The following is a 22,260-nucleotide window of genomic DNA, read 5'->3' as shown; positions in this document are numbered from 1 at the left end:
AAGTTGAAAGCAGCGGTGGGACAGTTTCTGCACTGTTGACAGCCAGTTGCAATGGCTGTAGAACTTGAATGAGCCACCCCTTACACTGCAATCTTGTTGTCATGTCCTGGGTATCAGGAACATGGCCCACATCCTTAAATAAAAGCAAAATACTGTGGATGCTGAAGATCTGAAATAAAAATAATGTGCTGGAGTGACTCCGCGAGTCTTCAGAGAAACAGAATTAATGTTAGCATGTTTTAATCATCCAGAATTAATGTTTCAAATCCAATGTCTCTTCTTCAGAATATCAAAGACGACTCAAATTGGACTCAATATGTTGACTCTGTTTCTCTGTCCACAGATGCTGCCAGATCTCCAGACCTTCTCCAGCAGTTTGTTTATTTTCTGAATCAACAAATCAGATTTACTAAGTACCAGAACTTAAGCAAGGTGAATACATGCTCAAGAACTCATGCTTGTGCACAATAGCAGCAGTTAGGTTTCCTCAATTATTATTTTTATTTAATCTTTCATGTGACTTGAAAAGAATGTTAGTCAACTAGTTGTTTTTTACAACAATTGATGATAGTTTAATGGATACCATTACTATTATTTTCAGTTTTGATTTATTAGTTGAATTTAAATTCCACAAGCTGCCCTGGTGGGATTTGAATCCACATCCATGGGCTGGACCTCTGGATTAATAGTCCACTGACATTACCACAACACCCTCATCTACATTCAGCTCTTGACAGCAATCAGTCTCTTTAGCAGTGTTTCTCCAAATGGCATGATCTAAACAGTGTAGCATTTCAATCCTTGAGACGTCACATATGCAATGACAATGTCAATTTGGGACAGACATGTCCACAACGTCTGAAAAAGCGGTTTGCACTCCCACACACATCTAATCCTTGAAGCGGTAATTAGAGCAGATAAGATAGTGGCTAAGCAGTAAGTGCAGGTTAATCATTTTTACATACCAGTTTCTTGCACAGCAACAGGGCTGTGCTGTTATCGGTGCTGATAGCCCAGGAAGCAAACTTTAAGACGTGATCCATTTGCCAGTACAGTTTGGACATGGACAAGTGTTGCTGACCCAGTTGTAGCTGCCTCTCTTCTGTCAACTTCTATCAGAGTGCAAAGCACAAGTTAGAAGTTTATAAATACATCCACCACGTATCCACAAAGAGTACAGCCAAAAGATCTGACCCCTGCTGATGCTAACCTGAAACAAGTCGCTCTCTTTCCCAGTGGGGAAGCATCTTAGATAATGAAAATTATCACATGTTCACCAAGGAAAGAATTAATGGCATAAACTTGGGTCTTGTAGCTTGGAGAGCTTGTAGACCTACAGAAGGCTATAACATTTAGCCCATTGTGAGCATCAGATCTTCAGAAAACTCACACTGGACATTTGAAGATGACAAGCAGAATAAGACACACAAAATTCCAACTACTTTTTAAACAAGAGTGAATTTTTAGTTTTCCCCACAGTTTTAACATGGAAGGTACCACTACTCTGAAAGTTCCAATTCCCATCATGGTTCAGTTCCCAACTTTCAATACCCATCACATCAGTGCCTAAAGCCCTTTCTTATTTATTAGGCCAGACCAGAGGGGGTTACCCCTCTAGGACAATTGAGGTCAACTTGGGCTCTTTTCTGTGAGAGCCACTGGCAAGCATTCAGGAATGGGGAATTTTCCTGACAAGTTGGCATTAAGATCTAATGCAGTGCTCCAACAATAGCTTAGCTACATTGAGCTATATCAGCATGGGCTGGCATTGATTTCTGTACTTGAATAGAAGCTGCCACCCAATGAGCTTTTCTGACTTCAGCCCCTGTAGATGTAATGTTTGGAAGCAGCAGCATATACCACGATTGCTGTGTTGTGTATGGTATAATATCCAGTGTAAGCACTATGGTTACCTCCAATCTCTGGATAAGCGTCTTGCCCCGTTTGTTAAGCTCTCGCATTATTTGAAGGATGGCCATCTTGATCTCAACCTGGACCTTCTTTTGCATGTCCTGGACATCTCTCAACCTGACAGAGGAAATCAAAACCACTGATTCAAACATAATTAAAATACCTAATAAATGTAATGTCATCCCAGAGTTCATTTAGGGAATACAAAAATCTAACTTTATACAGCATGATGGAAGGTCGGGGCAGGGGGGCAAGAAAGAGTGAGCAAAAGCAAATAAGCAAGTGAGACGGGACATCATATCACTGATTCATCCTGGTGCGCACAGATGAACTGTTTGGCAGAGACTCCCAGTAGGAAATCAGGATTGGGAATCTCACTCTTTTTCATCCTGGCTCATGCAATTTGAACGACTGCCGTTCACAGCTGACATCAGCTAACATCTGAGATGGCAGCTGTAAATAAACTTCTGTGGTGCGCAAGTTATGAGGACCATTGCTCCTGCTTTCAGTGGTGGTGTTTAACGTTGATACTTCCCCTTTAAAGCAGGAGAACAAAGATGTGCAGTCTAGTTCCAACAACACGAGGCATACCTTGTGCGAACCTGCTTGGTGGTAACTTGCAGCTGAGTTTTCTTCTCTGTCAACCTCTTCACTAGGTTTTCCAACGTCAGTTTCTGATTCTTAATGGCTTCCTCGAGAAACTGGTACCTGTGACATAAATTTGATGTTTATTACAAATGCTCGCTGGAAGTAAGCGAATACCATTCTCCCTTCACATATTTTATAACTGTTCACATCACAGGTAAACTGTAAGTTTATTGGTTGGTGATAGCAACTAATTTGACAATTGTAGGCTGCTTTCGGACTGAAGGTAAATAGAGAAAATATTTACAGGCTACAAAGTAAAAGATCAGGAGAAAAACTCAAATTAGGAACTAAAGTACATAAGATAAAGGAGCAGGCCTGGCGATGTGTTGTAACTGCATGATGTGGAGGCTGGTGGACCCCATTGTGGTTGACAGTGACCACATCTGTAGCAAGTATTGGTTGTTTAAGGAACTCCAGCTCAGAGCTAATGAGCATCAGGGAGGGGAAGAGTTTCCGGAGGCAGTCTTAGATTAACTACCTTGAATGTAGTCAGTGGTCAGGGACAGAAGAAGGTGACCACCACTGAGGTACGTAAGAGGATCCAGGAGGTAGTGGAGGCACAGCAGAAATTCATCCCAAGGAAGACGAAACATATTAACGGGAGGACAAGACAACAGTGGGTGACAAGGGAAGTCAGGGTGGCATAAAAGCAAAAGAAAAAGCATATGATGTGCTAAAGATTCTAGCAAAGCCAAAGGATTGTGAAGCCTTTAAACACCAGCAAAGGACAACTACAAATTAAATAGGGTGGGGAGGCGGAGGGGGAGTGGGGAAGGATTCAATATGAAAGAAAGCTAGGTAATAACATAAGAAGATTGTAAGAGTTTCTCCAGATATATAAAAGGTAAGAGAGGGGCAAGAATGGACATTGTACCACTAGAAAATCAGGCTGGAGAAATATTAATGGGGAACAAAGAAATGGCGGAGGAAGTGATTAGGTACTTTGCATCAATGGAAGTCACCAGCAGTCTACCAGAACTTCAAGAGAGTCAATGGGTAGGGGTGATTATCGTGGTCAACATTGAGGAGAAAGTGCTCAAGGTCTGAAAGTGAATAATTCACCCAGACTGGATGGACTACACCCCAGAGACTGAAGGAGACAGTGGAACAGAATACAAAGGCATCTGTGGTGATCTTTCAGGAGTCACTGGAGTTAGGGAGGGTGCCAGAGGACTGAAAAATGGCTAATGTAATACCTCTGTGTAAGAAGGGAGAGAGGCAAAAGACAGGAAACTATAGGTCGGTTAGCCTGACCTCAGTTGTTGGTAAGAATTTAGAGTCCATGTTAAAATTGAGCTGAGTCAACACAGCTTCAACAGCCGAAGGTAATAGCAGACCAATTTGTTAGAATTCTTTGAGGAGGTAACAAGCAAATTCGACAAAGGAGACCCAACGGACATAATCGATTTGGATTTCCAAAAGACCTTTGACAAGAACCACACAAGAGGTTGCTAAATAAGAGCCCATGGAGATAAGGGCAAGGAACTGACACAGATAGAAGACTGGGAGAAAGCCAGAGTAAAGGGGTCTTTTTCAGGATGGCAGCCAGTGACTAGTGAAGATCCACAGGGGTCTGTGTTGGGACCACAAGTATTCATGTTATCCATTATCATTTTGAGGGCATCGTTGCTAGATTTGCAGATGACACAAAGATAGACAGAAGGGCAGGCAGTGTTGAGGAAGCAGGAAGGCTACAGAAAGGACTTGGTCAGGCTCGAAGAGCAGGCAATGAAGTGCCAGATGGCATACATGGTGGGAAAATGTGAGGTTATGCACTTTGGAATGAAGAAGAGGTGTGAACTATTTTCTAAATGGGGAAAGGCTGCAGGGATCTGAAGCACAAAGGGACTTGGAAGTCCTAGTTCTGAATTCTCTTAAGGTTAACATGCAGGTTCACTTGGCAGGTAGGAAGGCAAATGCAATCATTTCAAGAGGGCTAGAATACAAGAGCAGAGATGTACAGGTGAGGGGGTGTAAAGCACAAGTTAGACTATATTTGGAATACTGTGAGCGGTTTTGGGCCCTGTAACTAAGGAAGGCTGTGCTGGCATTGGACAGGTTTGACAGGTGGTTTATAAGAACGATCACAGGGATGAAGGGCTTGTCATATGAGGAGCAATTGACGACTATGGGTCTGGAGTTGTACTCAAGGGGGTTTAGTAGGATGAGGGGGTATCTCACTGAAACTTACAGAACACTGAGAGGCCTGGATAGAGTAGATGTGGAGATTATATTTCCACTAATAGGAGAGTCTAGGACATAAGGACACAGCCTCTGAGTGATGGAACAACCCTTCAGGGCTGAGAGAAGAAGGAATTTCTTCAACCAGAGGGTGGTGAATCTGTGGAACTCTGCTGCAGAAGGCTGTGGAGGTAAAGTCATTGAGTATATTTAAGACAAAGATAGAAGGGTTTTTTAATTAGTGAGGAGATCAAGGGTAGGAGGGAGAAGGCAGGATGATGGGGTAGAAAAACATATCAGCCATGATCAAATAGTGGAGCAGACTCGATGGGTCAAATGGTTTATATCTTATGGCCTTATGGAAATTATGTTGATTTCTTTTCTGGTCAAAGCTCCGTCAATGAGTTTTGTATCACTGCTGTGTGGACCTTTGCCACTGAATGTCATTTCACAGATGCTTAGCTCATGACACACTTTGTGTTAGGGGTCAAATTAGGAATATGACTTTTTTCTAATGAATGAGGAAAGAAATAAAAGAAAGGAAACAAGAGAAAACAGATGCATATTGCATATTTCACAACCTCAGGACATTCAGAGTGATGTATGGCCAATGATGCATCTTTGAGTTTGTAATTTAGGGAAGCAGGGCAGTCAATTTACACAGAGTTTGCTTCCCAGAAACAGAACTGATAATAGCCAGATAACCTGTTTTAATATAGCTTGTTAAGGACGTGATCTATATTCGCACTTGGGTAAATGCTGTTCTTCTTCAAAATAGAGACAAGGGATCTTTTAGGCTGAAACAGTGTCAGGACCTCATCCAAAAGAGGGCTAGTGAGACAGTACGGCATTCTCTCAGTACTACACTGAAGCATCAGCTCAGATTTTGTTGGCTGGTGTGGGGTTCTGAATCCTCTATCGAGAGCCAAGGCTGCTACGAACAGGGCCACAGTTGTTACACCTTCCTGTCTGGATGTTCAAAACCACATAGTAGATTATTTGATAACACGATATGTAACTTGCACAGATTCTCAAAGTTCCTCTTTTTTAAAAAATTCCATCATAGAATGTGGACATTGTCGGCAAGACCCCCAATTTGATGCCCTACCGTAATTCACCATGAACTGAAGAAAGGAAGCAATCACATCGCTCTGGGTCTGGGCAGACAGGGATGAGCAATTTACTTTCCTAAAGTACTTTAGTGAACCAGATGAAATAAAAATAAGTGCTGGGAAACACAGCAGATTTGGCAGTATCTGGGGAGAGGGCAACAGAATTAATGTTTCAAGCAGGATATGAAATGGATTTGTCCATCAAGTAAGTAATATCATTTTGTTAATTTTTTTCCTCACAGGAAGAGGGGCTTGCATTTACGTCGCTCTTTGTCTCAAAGTGTTTTATTACCATAGCAGCACTTTTTTGAAGTGCAATGTGGCACGGTGGCTCATAGGGCGGCACGGTGGCTCAGTGGTCACAGCACCAGGGTCCCAGGTTCAATTCCAGCCTCAGGGGACTGTCTGTTTGGAGTTTTCCCATTCTCCCCATTCTGTGTGGGTTTGCTCCGGTTTCCTCCCACAGTCCAAAGATGTGCAGGTTAGGTGAATTGGTCGTGCTAAATTGCCCATAGTGTTTGGTGCATTAGTCAGAGGGAAATGGGTCTAGGTGGGTTACTCTTCAGAGGGTCGGTGAGGACTGGTTGGGCCAAAGGGCCTGTTTCCACACCATAGGGAATCAAATCTAATCTAATGTAGGAAATGCTGCAGCTCAAGTGCACACGGTAAATTCTTACCTACAGCAATACAATAATGACCAGATAAAAGGTTTGAGTGATGTTGGCTGAGGGATAAATATTGGCCATGACACCAGGGAGACATCTGTTGCTCTTTTTTGAAATAATGTCATGGGATTTTTGATGGAACTCAGTATCATGTCTCATCGGAAGGACTGCACCTCTGACAATTCAGCCTCCTTCAGTACTGTAGCACAGCATCAGTGCAGATTCTAAAGCACAAAGCCTGGAAGCCTGAGCCTCTGAAGTATAAGTGGTACCAGTTGGCTATGGGTGACACTGCAGAATGTGGAAGACATGCTGCTTTTCTCTTGAAGAGGCATAACATGAACCTTCCCTAGAAATTAGCTGAATCAATTGGAGCAAGATGGGTAGCCATCTGCACACGGCCTAATTTCAACTATGTTTTAATCACAAGTACAGGTGCACAATCCTTTATCAGAAGTGCTCAGGACCTGTTGGTTTTTGGAATTTGGAATTTTTTGCATTTCGAAATAAGTGACAGTTTGATGGTGAAACTTTAAAAAAAACTTACCAAACAGCAGACTCACTGTGAGTACAATGGGCCCTGAGAGAGAATGGAGGCCTGCCAGTGCTGGGCCACACCCACCCACCTCGCATTGGAGTAACATGCGAAGTTATGTAAACTGTTTGCACACCAAACAACCTCGTTAATGAGAAAAACACTTCAAGAAAAACCTTCAGATTTCAGATAAAGGGGTGTCGATCTATATTAAGAACAATGATCACAAAATCTGCAACACAGTCTTCACCCACAAAGAGAAGGTAGATCCACAGAGCAAGAGGTGAAAGAATGACGCAAACTGAAGAGAGTCCCCATACCTGTGATCTTTGTGTGTGAGCAGCTGACAGTCCCGACAGGTTAGAGTGTCACATGTCTCACAGAACAGCTTCAGGGTCTCCTGTCTGTGAATGGAGCAGAAGATCGGTCGCTCGCAGTTTGACCTGCCATCAACTAGATTGATGAAATCAAGAGACAATCAAAGCAGAAGGAAACATTGGTGATTGTTGAGTTCTATAAATAATTGCAAGTTCTTTCCTTGACTAACCAGTTACAAGATTTAAAATCACTAATGGTGCAATACCCCATCACTTTTACCCACATGCAACAAGCAACTTTATTCAATTGGCTGGCTAGTTAACCCATAAATCAGTCATCAAACCAAAACACAATTATTTGAGATATGGAGAACACAAGTTTGGATTGAAATCGGTTTATGATCACGTACTCACATGAGTACAGTGAAAAGTTTACAAATCGCTGCTTATGGAGCCATCTTAGGTACAAAGGTATCCAAGAACAGAAACTTAGGTACAAAGCAGAAAAATACGGAAAACAAAGTTAAAAAGTTGAACATTCCAGTCCTTTTTACTAATAATCAGAAGAACATAGAAGAAAAGCTTTAGATACTAATAAAAATTGCCATAGTATTTTTGGACATGAGAGAAAAAAATGCTATGAAGCAATGCCACCACTTGACCATGCTTAGAGAGATGGGACATGCTTAACTAAGAAACTGATTCAATATCAATCAGATGGCCCTCAGTACGCTACATACAGGTATTTCCTCTCAGCCAATTACCCCAGAATTTTGATAACCTTGTGGATGCCAAGTGCCAAGTGCCAAGTGATGACCCCTCCTTTTAAACATTTTGCTATCGTTTACCATCTCAGCACTTAGTCATAGAGTCATAGAGATGTACAGCACAGAAACAGATCCTTCGGTCCAACTTGCTCCCCTTTGCTCAAGGGATTTAAGCAGGACACAGAAGCCTTCCCTGTGAAACACTACAACTGTAAAGATATCAGATATAGAAACAAAACAAACACCTTTACAAGGGCACTTAACCATCAAGCACTGTATATTATCTTAAGCATATCTTTCTCTGAACTCTTTCTGATTACTGACAAGTGCTACTGCTCACATCACAGGACACGTGATTGTTGGAGATCAGTCAGAAATATGAGACAGCATAATCCAACAGATGAGATAGTAACATCCCAAACTGGTTATAAATTATAATCAGAATGGACACAAATCATAAACCGGATGGTTTCAAAATGATCTTGTGATAAAATCCAATTTTTATATCCGTATGTGCTACCAACCTAGCAGGCTGCCAAGATAGTAACATTTAAGTACAAGGTGTTCCAATGCTTGATTTTGTTTTTTGTCTGCAGTAACAAGAGTGGGACTCTGTTGTAAAGTGTTGATAGACTAGCCTGATTAGTTCAGAGGTCAGAGAACAGCATTTCAACTGTCAGAATAAGTGGTAGTCGAAGAAAGGAAGTCACAGGCTTCATGTTAGTTGAAGGCTGTTCAAGTACAAGTCTCAGGCTTTAGGGTGCTTGTCAATCAGATACTTAGAAGCAGAAGAAAGTCTATAATGAATACATTCTGCTATTACAATCTCCAAGCAGTGTGGGTTCAGAAAAAGACCTGGCATGTTGTAAAGGCAACAGAAGGGCAATGGCTCTGAAGAAAGCCCACAAGCAGTATTTGCTTAGTGAAATGAAAAATATTGGAACTTGGAGAAATCCAGGGAAAATTCCAGTTTATTGACAAGTAAAGAGCTGGTAAATGACTTTAAACTGTATCCATTAATAATAGGGCTAAGCTGTAAGAATCTAGTCGAATGCAGCCCCAAACCAATAGATTGATCTAGCAGTCATTGAGATGTCAGTGACAGAGGTGGCTTTTCAGCGAGTTTCAAAGCTAAATCATCAAAAGCAAAGAATTGGAATCTCTTGCAAAGGAAACAAAGTTTAATGAGATTGCGACAGCGTCACTAATACCAGGTGGACTTCACTGACAAATCCATGTGCTTGGCCTTGACTATATCTGTTATTTGATGTGTTCTGTGGAGTCTGTGATCATAGTTTGTCTGTTGATTCATAATTACTTTGCATTAATTATGGCTGTGAGATTGTAAATTTGATATTTACCATAAATTGCTTTAGTTCTAATTCTGCATCAAAGTTTTTTCAAAACAGTGGAATTTTGATAGTACAGGAGTTGAGATAGATGTGCTGTATCAGCTCTCCAGCAGACGAGAATGCACTCTGCATCTTTATTGTTCAGTATTTAAAAGCAGAAGTAAATTTGCAGTTCAGATGACAAAGTCAAAACAAGTCCCATTGAATCATTGTGGGGTCAAGGCAGTGAAAGAAGGCACAGTTTGATAGATAACTGGGCACTACACAGAATAAGGAGGGTCATGTCAATGCTCATCTTATTCTTATTAACAATTAAGTGAATTTTAAAGATAACGTAAAGTACCAACTCAAAGGTGTTACGACACGGGGTAAACCTCCCTGCTTAATTTAAACCAGCAACACAGAAAAGATTTATACTGTGCAGTAATCTGTGAAAATCTGAGAGGCCAAGAACTATTTAAAGTAAAAATTAACAACTTTATTTATTAAAGTATAACAGAGAATAATTAACTAACAACTATTTACAACTCCTTCCTCTAACCTATCTTTTATTTTCCCTTCTCTAATACTAGTCTGATAAAAATCCAGATTAAGATTTTTAAAAAAAACTTCTATAAGGTCACCCCTCAGCCTCCAATGCGCCAGGGAAAACAGCCCCAGCCTGTTCAGCCTCTCATTATAGCTCAAATCCTCCAACCCTGGCAACATCCTTGTAAATCTTTTCTGAACCCTTTCAAATTTCACAAGACCAGAATTGCACGCAATATTGCAACAGTGGCCTAACCAACGTCCTGGACAGCCGCAACATGACCTCCCAACTCCTGTACTCAATACTCTGACCAATAAAAGAAAGCACTATCCTATCTACCTGCGACTCTACTTTCAAGGAGCTATGAACCTGCACTCCAAGGTCTCTTTGTCCAGAAACACTGCCTCGGACCTTACCATTAAGTGTATAAGTCCTGCTAAGATTTGCTTATCCAAAATGCAGCATCTCGTATTTATCTGAATTAAACTCCATCTGCTACTTCTCAGCCCATTGGCCCATCTGGTCAAGATCCTATTGCAATCTGAGGTAACACTCTTCATTGTGCACGACACCTCCAATTTTGGTGTCATCTGCAAACTTACTAACTGTACCTCTTATGCTAGCATCCAAATCATTTATGTAAAAATGACAAAAAGTAGAGGACCCATCTCTACTCCATGTGAACTGCAGTTTCAAAGCAATCACTCATTTACCATCTTCCCAAGGACAGTGCGGGGTGGACAATTGCTGGCCACATTCTGTGATAGAATAGCTTCATAGAAAAATGAGTAGACCAGTGTAGCTGGCAGGGCAGGCTTGAATGCTTGAACGGCATACTTCTACTCCTATTCCTTTTATTATTTTGATTCTTAACTGTTCTCTGAAATGGATTAACAAACCGCTCAGTTCAACGGCAGTTAGGGATGGGCAACAAATATCAGTCTGACTGGTGAAGTTCACCTCCCATGAATGGGAAATAAATCAGTGGCCTTATGCAGACATTAGTTCCTTTTGGCAAAATGTGCACAGTGGTGTCGTGTTCTTGGTTCTTTTGTGACTTCCTTGATTTCCTCTTGTTTCAAATTGCTAGTTTGAGCCTCAGAGGCTGGGTGGTATGAACCATTGATCGGTCTGTCAATCAGGCACCTGTGTACTCAACCAGCGAATGGTCCTCATTACTGTGTAGACTTGGGGAAGTACTCAAACATTTAGATTTTACTGTGTCCCCAAGAAGCTAGGATGAACACCTTTAGTGATGTAAAGTTGAGCTTGTCAAGAAAGCTTTTTTTTCCCACTTGGCAGGCTTTTGTCTTGCTTGCCTTTTGAAACCGTTGAGACATTTGTTATGAAGGTATAGAAGTGTACTGTACCTTTAATAGAGTGAAGGACTTGGCCAGCATACCAAGTGCTGGAGAATTTACAATGTAATACAATTTGCTTCAGAACAGATAGCACTGGCTAAGGTGGTAAGAGATAAAAACAAATTCAAATTTTGCCAATCAGTTTAAATTATACCCCCCAAAAAATACCAAGTTCCAATCAAGTTTGAATTGAGTATATTGACAATCTTAAAAGCCAGTGACACAATCCGATGCTTTGAGGGTATAAAGCCTGTGAGACAGCAGTGTTAACCACTGAGCCATGGCGCCACTCCAAGTGAGTCAACATTCCACCCAGTGTTCCATTTACCTTTTCGGTTACAGGAATAACAGGGTTGGAAGGTGTTGTTGAAGAAACTGTGGTGAGTCACTAAAGTGCACCTTGCCGATGATACATTCTGCTGCCACTGTATTGGTGTTGGAAAGAGAGAACGAAGCCAGTGGATGGAGTGGCAATCAAGCAGGCTGTTTTGTCCTGAATGGCATGGAGCTTCTTGACACATTCAGGACAAGATACAAACACTCCATCTGGTCTCAAAGTAGCTCATGCATTAATTTGGCAAAAAATTAGAACTGGTTATTCTTGAAAACATGTTGGGAACATTCTCTGCCCTTAGCAAATTGTGTTTCTTTGGATATGACCCAACTTGTGATTCACATATTCTCTGATGCAATCACTTCCCTCCTCCCTTCAAAGGATTCAACATTTGGCGTCAAACAATCACTACTCTTTTTGTCTGGTTTAAGATACAGCAGAAATTTGATGTGCTTATTACCTAATAAGCTAGTTTCAGATTTATTAAATGAAATAGGAAAAAAAAATCTTGGAATCAAAAAGCTGTACAGCACGGAAACAGACTTTTCGGCCCAACATGCCCATGCCGACCAGATAGCCTAAACTGATCTACTCCCATTTGTCAGCATTTGGCCCATATCCCTTCCTATTCATGTACACATACAGATGCCTTTTAAATTGTAATTGTACCCTCTCCACCACTTCCTCTGACAGGTCATTCCATACACCTACCATTGTTCGTGTGAAAAAATTGCCCCTCAGATCCCTTTTAAATCTCTCCTTTCTCATTTTAAACCTGTTAAACCCCTCTAGTTTGGGACACAACTATACTGGGGAAAAAACCTTGGCAGTTTACCCTATACATACCCCTCATGATTTTATAAATCTCTATAAGGTTACCCCTCAACCTTCAACATTCCAGGGAGAAAAGCCCAAGCCCATTCAGCCTCTCCCTATCAGTCAAACCTTCCAATACTGTCGTCAATCTTGTAAATCTTTTCTGAACCCTTTCATGTTTAAGAAAACCTTTTCTACCACAGGGAGTTCAGACTGTAGTCTCACCAAAGTCCTGTACAGCAGCAATACGACTCCCCAACTCCAATACTCAACGCACTAACCAATAAAGGCAAGCGTACCAAGTGTTTTCTTCATCACTTTCAAGGGACAATGCACCTGCACCTATCGGTCTCTTTATTAGGCAACACTTCACAGGGCCCTACCATTAACTATCGAAGTTCTGCCCTGATTTGCCTTACTAATATACAACACCTGCCATTTATCTAAATTAAACTCCATCTGTCACTCCTCAACCCGTTGGCCCATCTGATCAAGGTCCAGTTGTACTCTGAGGTAACCTCCTTCACTATCCACTACACCACCAATTTTGGTGTTATCTACAAGCTTACTAAATACACCTCTTATATTCAAATCATAATCATTGTATAACTGATGAAAAGCAGTGGAACCGGCACTGATCCTTGCAGTACACCGCTGATCACAGGCCTCCAGTCTGAAAAGCAACCCTCCATCACCACCCGCTGTCGCCTACCTTCAAGCCAATTTTGCCCATTTACCTGAATGTATTTGTGGGTGTTTCTATCTTCCTGAAACTGTCATCCCCGGTTCCTGTAAATTGCTCACCAACTCTCACTGTTGTCTAACTGATCCATGCAATCTAGTAGGATTTGCATCCAAACACACTCAGTGGTTAGCACTGCTGATTCGCTGGGACCTGGGCTCAATTCCACCTTCGGGGGACAGTCTGCATGCGTCTCCTCTGGGTGCTCCGGTTTCCTCCGGAAGTCCAAAGAGGTACAGGTTAGATGGACATGCTAAATTGCCCAAGATGTCTAGGGATATGCAGTGTAGGTGGGTTAGCTACAGGAAATACAGAATTTCAGGGATAGAGTTAGGGGGTCTGAGTTGGAGGGTCTCTCCCTATAGGTAAGTGTAGACTTGATGGGCCAAGTGGCCTGCTTCCACACTGTAGGGATTCTACGATAATCTCCATGAACATTGAAATCCCCCCTGATCTCCCAGGAAAAGCACACTCTACTAAAAGCCTACTATCCCCTTAAAATAAATCTACAGACCCAGAATATACCCAAAGAAAAATAAACTGCACACATTATCAAAAACCCAGTGTTAACAGTCTTACTGCTCACAAATACTGCTCTAACTTAATACCTATCTTATATATTAAAAATGTATTCAAGAGGTAGATCTCAGTAAAGAATAAAAATAAACCCTCACTCTACTATCATAGATTTACAAAACAAAATGATAAGTTTCATCAGTGTTAAAAACAAACACTTAGCTGATCAAGCTCTTACTGCTCACTCCTAGCTACAGTATGTAGTCCTGATAAGCATGGCTCCCACAATCAGCTGTGAAACTGCACTGTTTGCTTTTCTCTGACCAGTCTCTGGGTTCCCTTTCACAACTTCAGGATGGCCCACAGTGTTAATATGACTAATTACATTATTTTAAAGTGTAGTCGAAGCTGTGATATAAAAAATGTGGCAGGTAACTGGTGCACAGTAAGCTCTTATAGACAACAATATGATAATGATTGGACTATCCATTCATTTTAAAACTTCTCTGCTTTTCGTCCAAACAGTGTTATGGGATCTTTTATATTTATCTAATGGGATGGATGAGGATTCAGTTTAACATATCATTCAAAAGATGGTAACACCAGCAATGCAGCATACCTATCAGCATTACACAGCTTAGATTTGTACTCAAATTTCTGGAATGGGCTTTAAAACGAGTATTTTAAAACAAAGGCAACTGATATACAGTGTGTACACAAGCTAAAGTAACTCTTCTCAATGGTTGATACCTCACATCCAAGTTACAAGCAGTGCAATCTTTGATGATAAATAGCCCAACATTAATGCAAATCAAGCAGTTCCATATTGAGTATCGCTGAAAAATAGACATGTTTTGTCAAAGCTTTCATTTTGTAAATATCAGGACAAGTTACAAGAAATACCAAAACAAAGGGAAAAGAAAATTTGTCCAGTATGAATGAAGAATCTTGACTGGGGGTTAGCCAGCAGGCTCAGGCAGGTAAAGCCGTTGCCATGAAGAATGCACCAATTAATGATGACCGACAACCTTTGTTTAAATGTTAAACCAGGTAGATTCACAAGTTGGGAAAAAGCACAACCCTGAAAAATGAAGCACAAAATGGGTGCCCTGTACTTTGTTGAAATAGGCACAGTGTGTATACTTTTCCTATCTGCAACTAGCCATGTTTTTTCTTCCTCATCTGCAAGGAACAGTTAATACGATTACACAGCAGAACTTTACCTTGGTGTTATTTAGTTCAGAACACTTTCTCCCCAGGTACAATCCATGGTTCGTACATATTCAAGAATTCCACGATTCAATGCTTTCCACATGTGAAATAACTAGTTTCTACATTTCATAGGTACATAGCTAGTCATAATTGTCAACTTTCTAACAGCACTGAAAGAAGATGGTGCACCAAGTAGCACAGTTCATCTTCTGCAACAGTGATAAAATTCGCATTGAAATATTTTTAAAATTTATTTTCAAAGGTAGGCATTACTAACAAGATTAAGATTCACAGCCCTTGAAGTGGTGGTGATGAGCCACCTTCTTAGAACCACTGCAAACCAGACAGTGAAAACACTTTCATGTTGCCAGTTTTTTCTAGAATATTAGCCCAGATACAATGAAGAAATGGTTAATACAGTACAACCTCGATTATCCGAACATCAATTATTCAAACAAAACCTCAAGGTCCTGTAAAAACGGCATTAGGCAATTCAGTATTCAGTTATCAGTTAAACAGAATTATGGTGTGCATTGCCTGAAAACCAAGAAATGTTCGACCAACGGCATTCAAGTTACTGCTTGTTTATGATAGATCACTTGTTGGTTAAACAGCATTATGGCGTGCATTGCTGGATAACCAGCACTGATAAATTACCACCTATTTACGATCAGATCGAATACCCGAATGACCAATTATCCGAACAAAATACTCCCCGCCCATCTTGTTCAAATAATCGAGGTGCTACTGTACATGCCTAAATAAGGATGGTTTCTGACTTGGAGGTGGTGGGCCAATGCATCTATTATCTTTGCACACTAGGCACTGAAGGTGAACATTTGGGAGGACTGTTGGTGACGTCTTGGTGAGTTGCCACAGTTTATCCATATTACACGACTAAAAAAATGGACTTCACTGGGATTTGTACCTTAGGACTGATGGTCTTGAACAGCCAATTTTACTTCAGTGTTTTAAACTTTTGATGAAGCATTTCATGAACAACTGAAGAACTCGGAGATGCAGACTGATCTAGGTGCTCTACTGTATGAATCAAAAAAGATTAGTTTGCAGGTATAGCAAGCAATTAAAGCAGCTAATGGAAAGTTACACTTTATCATGAATTGAACACCAAAGTAGGGATGTTATACTTTGGTTAAACAGAGCACTAGTGAGATTACATCTCAAATACTGTGTGCTTTTTTAAGGGAGGATATACATTTATTTGAGGTGGTTCAGTAGAGCTGCACTGGATTACAAACAAAGATTGGACATGCTGGGCTTGCTCTCACTAGTGGTTAGAACAGCAAGGGGTGATTTAATTGAAGTTTTGATGACTGTTGAAAATCTTTATCTGGAAATCAGTGCAGACACGACATCTGCCCCTTGTACCCTCAAACCAAAGAGAATACATATCACCTCAGATTCTTGGTCTCAATCACTAACATCCTTTTTGGAAAGTAGATGAAAAGGATTGGAGTTAGCTGTGAAGACCTGCACAACTGGATAAACTGCCAAGATTCTCAGTCCATGCTCACAGCTAAAAAAAAGATAAAGTCCACAAAGGTTGCAAGTCAAAATCTTCAAAAGGGCATTAAAACTTTTGACCAATAACTCCAAACACTGTCAAGATATACCTGTGCAAGCATGCACATACGTATGAACAAAATCTTTAGAAGTCTGTACCTGTGAGCCCTGGATTCTTCTTGCTCATAGTGTGGTCCTTTGTGAATTTCACTCTCTGGTGAGCCTCAACACAGGCATCGCAGAGCCATTCAGCACACTCGACACAAAAGCTAGAGGACACAGCATTATCTTCACAGCTGGTACATACCTTAGGTAAAAAGGGGAATCAACAAGGGAAATGTCAGTTCACACTGAGACAACTTACCCTACTGGCAAACTTCCTTAATCTTACTAAAGAACATGCTTTTTGCCAAGAGGGCTTTCAATTTTCAGCATTGTGATATGCTTAGAAGACTTAATGTTGTAACAAATGCTCTCACTATTACATGATTTAGCATCTCCATGGTTATTTTAATGAAAAGAACCACCTCAACACAAGCAGAACATTTGTTACAAAGATACCATCTACCTAATATTTCTTGGAGGATTTCAGTTCTGAATCAAGTAAAAATTGATTCAATAGCTGGAGTGGTTTCTTTAAAAGATGCCATTGAAAAGTCACTGTGGGTACTGAAGATTGCAGACAATCCCCAATTTATAAACGCCAATTTACGAGAAAGACCCCATATTATTCATTTTAAAGAACCAACATACAAACATTTTCTCATCCCTAGGGCAACTAATTTATATTGTACTTGTATTGTGCATTGTTCCAATTCACGTACGGATGGACATATACAGCTCCTTAAGATGGAACCTACTTGTAATCCAGGGATTGCCATATTTTTAAAATGGCTTTATACAAATCACAAGACTGGTTAGAATTGCTTGCTTTACTATAGACAGTGCTGGTGCAGTTTTTGAACAGTGACTGGCTTGGAGACGTTCTTGTTTTTATCAGTTGGAAGACAGCCTAAGACCAAGCTGCCCAGCTGATCTCTACCATTTCTGAAAATAAAACCCTCTTGCTGACCTCAAGGTGAAAACGATTTACATTTTCAAAAGATGATTGAAGGAATCTCTCTAGGTTATATTTCCTGAGCAAGCTACATGTGCAAGATTTCAGAAACTTTATGGGCGGCACGGTGGCACAGTGGTTAGCACTGCTGCCTCACAGCGCCAGAGACCTGGGTTCAATTCCCGCCTCAGGCGACTGACTGTGTGGAGTTTGCACGTTCTCCCCGTGTCTGCGTGGGTTTCCTCCGGGTGCTCCGGTTTCCTCCCACAGTCCAAAGATGTGCAGGTCAGGTGAATTGGCCATGCTAAATTGCCCGTAATGTTAGGTAAGGGGTAGATGTAGGGGTATGGGTGGGTTGCGCTTCGGTGGGGCGGTGTGGACTTGTTGGGCCGAGGGGCCTGTTTCCACACTGTAAGTAATCTAATCTAAACTGTGGGCGATTGGTGAGTTAATCACAAGTGTCAGAACTCACTGTCAGGGCTTCCAAAGTCATTGATCACCAATCCCTTTAGGGCCAGCAATATCTGCCACAGAGCTTCAAGTGCTAACAGTTATGTGGCCCTTTTATATTAAGACTGTTTTATTTTAAATAGAAGGTGGGACCAACTGCCCAATTCTGGAGGCCTGAATTCTGTCTGGAAAAGCCCAACAGGAAGGTTGGTTGCTTGATAAACTTTAGATTAAACAGCTTCCTCCCCCACCTGCTGCTCTCACAGGATTCTGATCCCCCTACCACACAGATATCCTGCTCAATCCCACAGGACCGAAGCCCCTCAGTGGACTACCCCATCCCGTCACAATTCTGCAGCTGTGTCAACTTCCCAGCACCAAAACAGTGTCACATGGGAGAAAGTTTAGGAAGCACAGTTTATACATTTTGCTGTCACCTTCAAGAATAAACCATCTGCCATTTTGTTTTAAAACAGAAAGTCAAGCTAATTCATTTTCAGAGATTATTCTCTGTGTTTCCAAAGATGTCTGCGTGCACATTTTCTTTGAGGTCACTTACAGCAATCTACATTTACACTTCTATATTACTGACCTATGTGTGAAGCAATTATTGCATCTTCATCCAATAAGTTTCAATAATAAACCAATTACTTATTGTAGTTAAGAAACTTGGTTGATGCAATTGCCTAATTTTAGAACCTGATATAGGTAAGGTATTTCATTGGTCATCTTGGTAATTGAAAAAAGTATTTTTGTTCAGTTTTGTAACCAACAGTACACTGAGACTAGAACAACAGTGCATTCCTCCTGACTCAGGTGTAACACACTGCAGATGATGAATGCTTTCTGCAGTGTTCTGATGAAGCTCAACCTCAGCTCAAGGAATAGTGCCTCATCATTTAATAACGTACTTTACAGCTTTTGAGCAAACGGTATGATGAAAGGTATGAGATTGCATACACATTTATTTTTCAGAATGTGGATCTTAAACAAGTGCGCCTTTGAGTTTTGTCTATTTAAGTGGAAGGATTTAATTAACTAGGTCAGTCTTTTCAGAACTATGACTTTAAACCAGTATGTATCAGACAGCATGTGGCCAAAGTCTCCTGCGGGGTTTTTGAATTTGTGTTTATATTTTGCGGTTTAATGACAAGAGGAGGAAATGATATGAAGCCATTGACTTGGCAGAAGTTAAGAGTAATTTTTTAAAATAATTTGTTAAAAACTAAATTTAGTTTAAAAGGAGACCTTGTTAAGAATAGCTTCCCCGAGATAAAAGGGGAAAAAATTGTTCAGACTAGGTAAAGGAACAAATTGCGTCAGGGTAAAGGTTTCAGTTTGTGAAAGCTTTGAGACCAGGATTGCTCAGTTGGAACACTGCAGATTATTACAGGACCAAGAAATCTGAGCTCTCAACTGACATTAGGCATGGGAGAAGGCCTCTCAGGACTGAATGGAGATGCAGTCAAATCAAAAATATGGATTTGATAAAACAAAAGTAAAACTATCTGGATTTTGATTAACTTTTTTTTCTTTATTCATGCATGGAATGAGGGCATACTGTGATGTTTGGAATTAAATGGGATTTTCTTTTGGCAGGTGTTCAAAACCTTTCAAAGTGAGATACATTTGGATAGCGGAGGGTTCTTGTTATGCAGTGTATCAACCAACGGATACCTGAGTAGACAGATTACAAGGTAACGCGTTGAATTTTCTTCCATTAATTCCTTCTTTGCTATTGCTTTGGCTTATCATTAAGAGATTGGGACCCAAAGTGTGATACATATTGATCGATGAGTTGTTGTTATTCTGAACAAATGGCAGCATTCTTCTCACTGTTGTTAAACAGTCCCCACCATACTTTGTAAAAGCTGAACTAACACAGCCAGATCAACGAGACAACGGTGGCCTTTTGATAGACGAGATCGTGCAGGCATGCAAACTGCTCAATGTACTCCAGAGACCACCTCCAATAGATGAGAGTAGTGGACAGTTGAGCTAAACGAGAGTTTCATTTTGACAACATTCAAAGACAGGCTGGGCTTCTTGAATGCAGAATTGAAGGGATCAAGAGTGTTTGCAAATCAGGTGCAGAGTGGGAAAGGCACAGCAGTGATCCATGAGTTGTAATTCATGCATATCCATCATGGTTAATTTAGCATTGGCACAGAGGAGCCAAGGTTGGAGTTTTCTAACTTGACAGCATTTAACACTTATATTGGAAAATAGTTACTATTGAAGTGTAGTCACGAGTCTAATGCAGACGACTTGACAGTCAGTTTCAACACAGTGATTTTCTGTGAGAACAATGTGAACAGCAGTTGGAGTGATATTGGTTTTTGAAAAAGTGTGCAAGGATCAGTGCTGGGTCCACTGTTATCTGTCATTTATGTAAACAATTTGGATGAGAATATAAGGTCCGGTTAGTAAGTTTATGGATGATACCAAAATTGGTGGTACAGTGGACAGTGGACAGTGAAGGATGTTATCTCAGTACAATGGATCTGGACGAAGGAATGGGCTGAGGAATGGCAGATGGATTTTAATTCAGATAAATGAGAGGTCTTGCATTTTGCTAGGACAAACCAGGGCAGAACTTTTCACAGTTAATGGTAGGGCCCTTTAATGGTAGTGGTCAAACAGAGAGAGCTAGGGGTGCAAGTTCATAGTGCCTTGAAAGTGGTATCACAAGTAGACAAGGGTGGTCAAGTCAGCATTTGGCATGCTTGCTTTCGTCGATCAGTTCATGGAGTACAGGAGTTGGGATGTCAGGCTGTGGCTTAACAGGACATTGGTGAGGCCACATTTGGAGTACTGCATAGAGTTCTGGTCATCCTGCTATAGAAAGGCTGTAATTAAACTGGAAAGGATACAAAAGAGATTTACAAGAATGCTACGGCGACTGGAGGCTAGCTAGGCTGGGGCTTTTTTCTCCTGGAGCATAGGAGGTTGAAGGGTGACCTTTTAGAGGTTTTTTTTAAATAGAATTAAAAATCACACAACACCAGGTTATAGTCCAATAGGTTTAATTGGAAGCACTAGCTTTCGGAGTGCCGCTCCTTCATCAGGTGGCCCTTCATCAGGAATCCCGAGTGGTCCTTTGCCCCAACAAGTCCACACCGACCCTCTGAAGAGTATCCCACCCAGACCCGTTCCCCTACATTTAACATCTGACTCATGCACCCAACCTGCACATCCCTGAACACTATGGACAACTTAGCGCAGCCAAATCACCTAACCTGCACATCTTTGGTTTGTGGGAAGAAACCAAAGCACCCGGAAGAAACCCATGCAGACACTAGGAGAACATGCACCATAGGCTGGAATTGAACTGGGGTCCCTAGTGCTGTGAGGCAGCAGTACTAACCACTGAGGGGCATAGATAGGATGGACAGCCAAGGTCTTTTCTCCAGGATAGGGGAGGCCAAAACTAGAGGGCACAGGCTTAAGATAAGAGGGGAAAGATTTAAAATGGACCTGAGGGGCAATTTTTCATATGGAGGGTGGTTCGTACATGAAACGCACTGCTGGAGAAGTGGTAGAGGTGGGTACAACCACAGCATTTTTTAAAAATTTGGATAGGTACATGGATAGGAAAAGCTTAGAGGAATATAGGTCAAACACAGGCAAATGAGACTAGTTTAGCTTAGGAAGCCTGGTCAGCATGGACAAGTTGGATCAAAGGGCTCATTTCCATACTCTATCACTCTCACGTTTGGGAAATTGGGAGTAATTTCACACCTCTTTGTCAGGAGATCTTTTACAGCCACCTGGATCACACTTAATGTATCATGCAAAAGAGAGTACTTCCAACAGCGCAGCACTCTCTCGATACTGCACCACACTGTTACCATAGACCTTTGTGCTCAAGTCCCAAAGTGAACTTCAAATGGTAACCATAAACGGCAATAAAATCAGACACCTAGAAAACAATACCCTCACTGTTGAAATGATGGAAGTCTAGAAGCATGTCTCATTTTGACCACATATGTCAACACCTGGATCAGTGTCAGGATATGAAAAAAAAATCCTATACTAGACTGGAAACTCTTAGGACAAGGATAGTCAGCTTTCCATCAAATATGTCCACATGAACAAGCTGCAACACATTGCTTGCTTCTGCTAGAACAGAAGAACCTGAAGGCATGGGTAGAGGGGCACACATCAAAATTAGAGTTGGAGTAGAATATGCATCAGATCAGTGAAAAATAAAATGTTCCAGATATGGAAG

The 22,260-nt window shown here is 41.1% G+C and overlaps 1 protein-coding gene across 3 annotated transcripts in view; it reads right to left on the bottom strand.

The window, feature by feature from the left end:
• Positions 1-22,260, bottom strand: part of LOC140489354 (transcription intermediary factor 1-alpha-like) — a 102,353-nt gene that overhangs the window by 27,939 nt on the left and 52,154 nt on the right. For all 3 annotated transcript variants that reach the window (XM_072588832.1, XM_072588833.1, XM_072588834.1), the window contains exons 3-7: positions 16,682-16,829; positions 7,373-7,505; positions 2,503-2,619; positions 1,914-2,028; positions 966-1,112 (exon numbers count right to left, since the gene is read on the bottom strand). In XM_072588832.1, the coding sequence (XP_072444933.1) occupies positions 966-1,112; positions 1,914-2,028; positions 2,503-2,619; positions 7,373-7,505; positions 16,682-16,829 (660 nt within the window). The remainder of the gene's footprint in view (positions 1-965; positions 1,113-1,913; positions 2,029-2,502; positions 2,620-7,372; positions 7,506-16,681; positions 16,830-22,260) is intronic.

This window comes from Chiloscyllium punctatum, chromosome 18 (assembly GCF_047496795.1).
Source record: "Chiloscyllium punctatum isolate Juve2018m chromosome 18, sChiPun1.3, whole genome shotgun sequence".
Taxonomy (NCBI): domain Eukaryota; kingdom Metazoa; phylum Chordata; class Chondrichthyes; order Orectolobiformes; family Hemiscylliidae; genus Chiloscyllium; species Chiloscyllium punctatum.
Note: the sequence above shows the minus strand (reverse complement) of the source record. Positions and strands in the feature narration are given on the sequence as shown.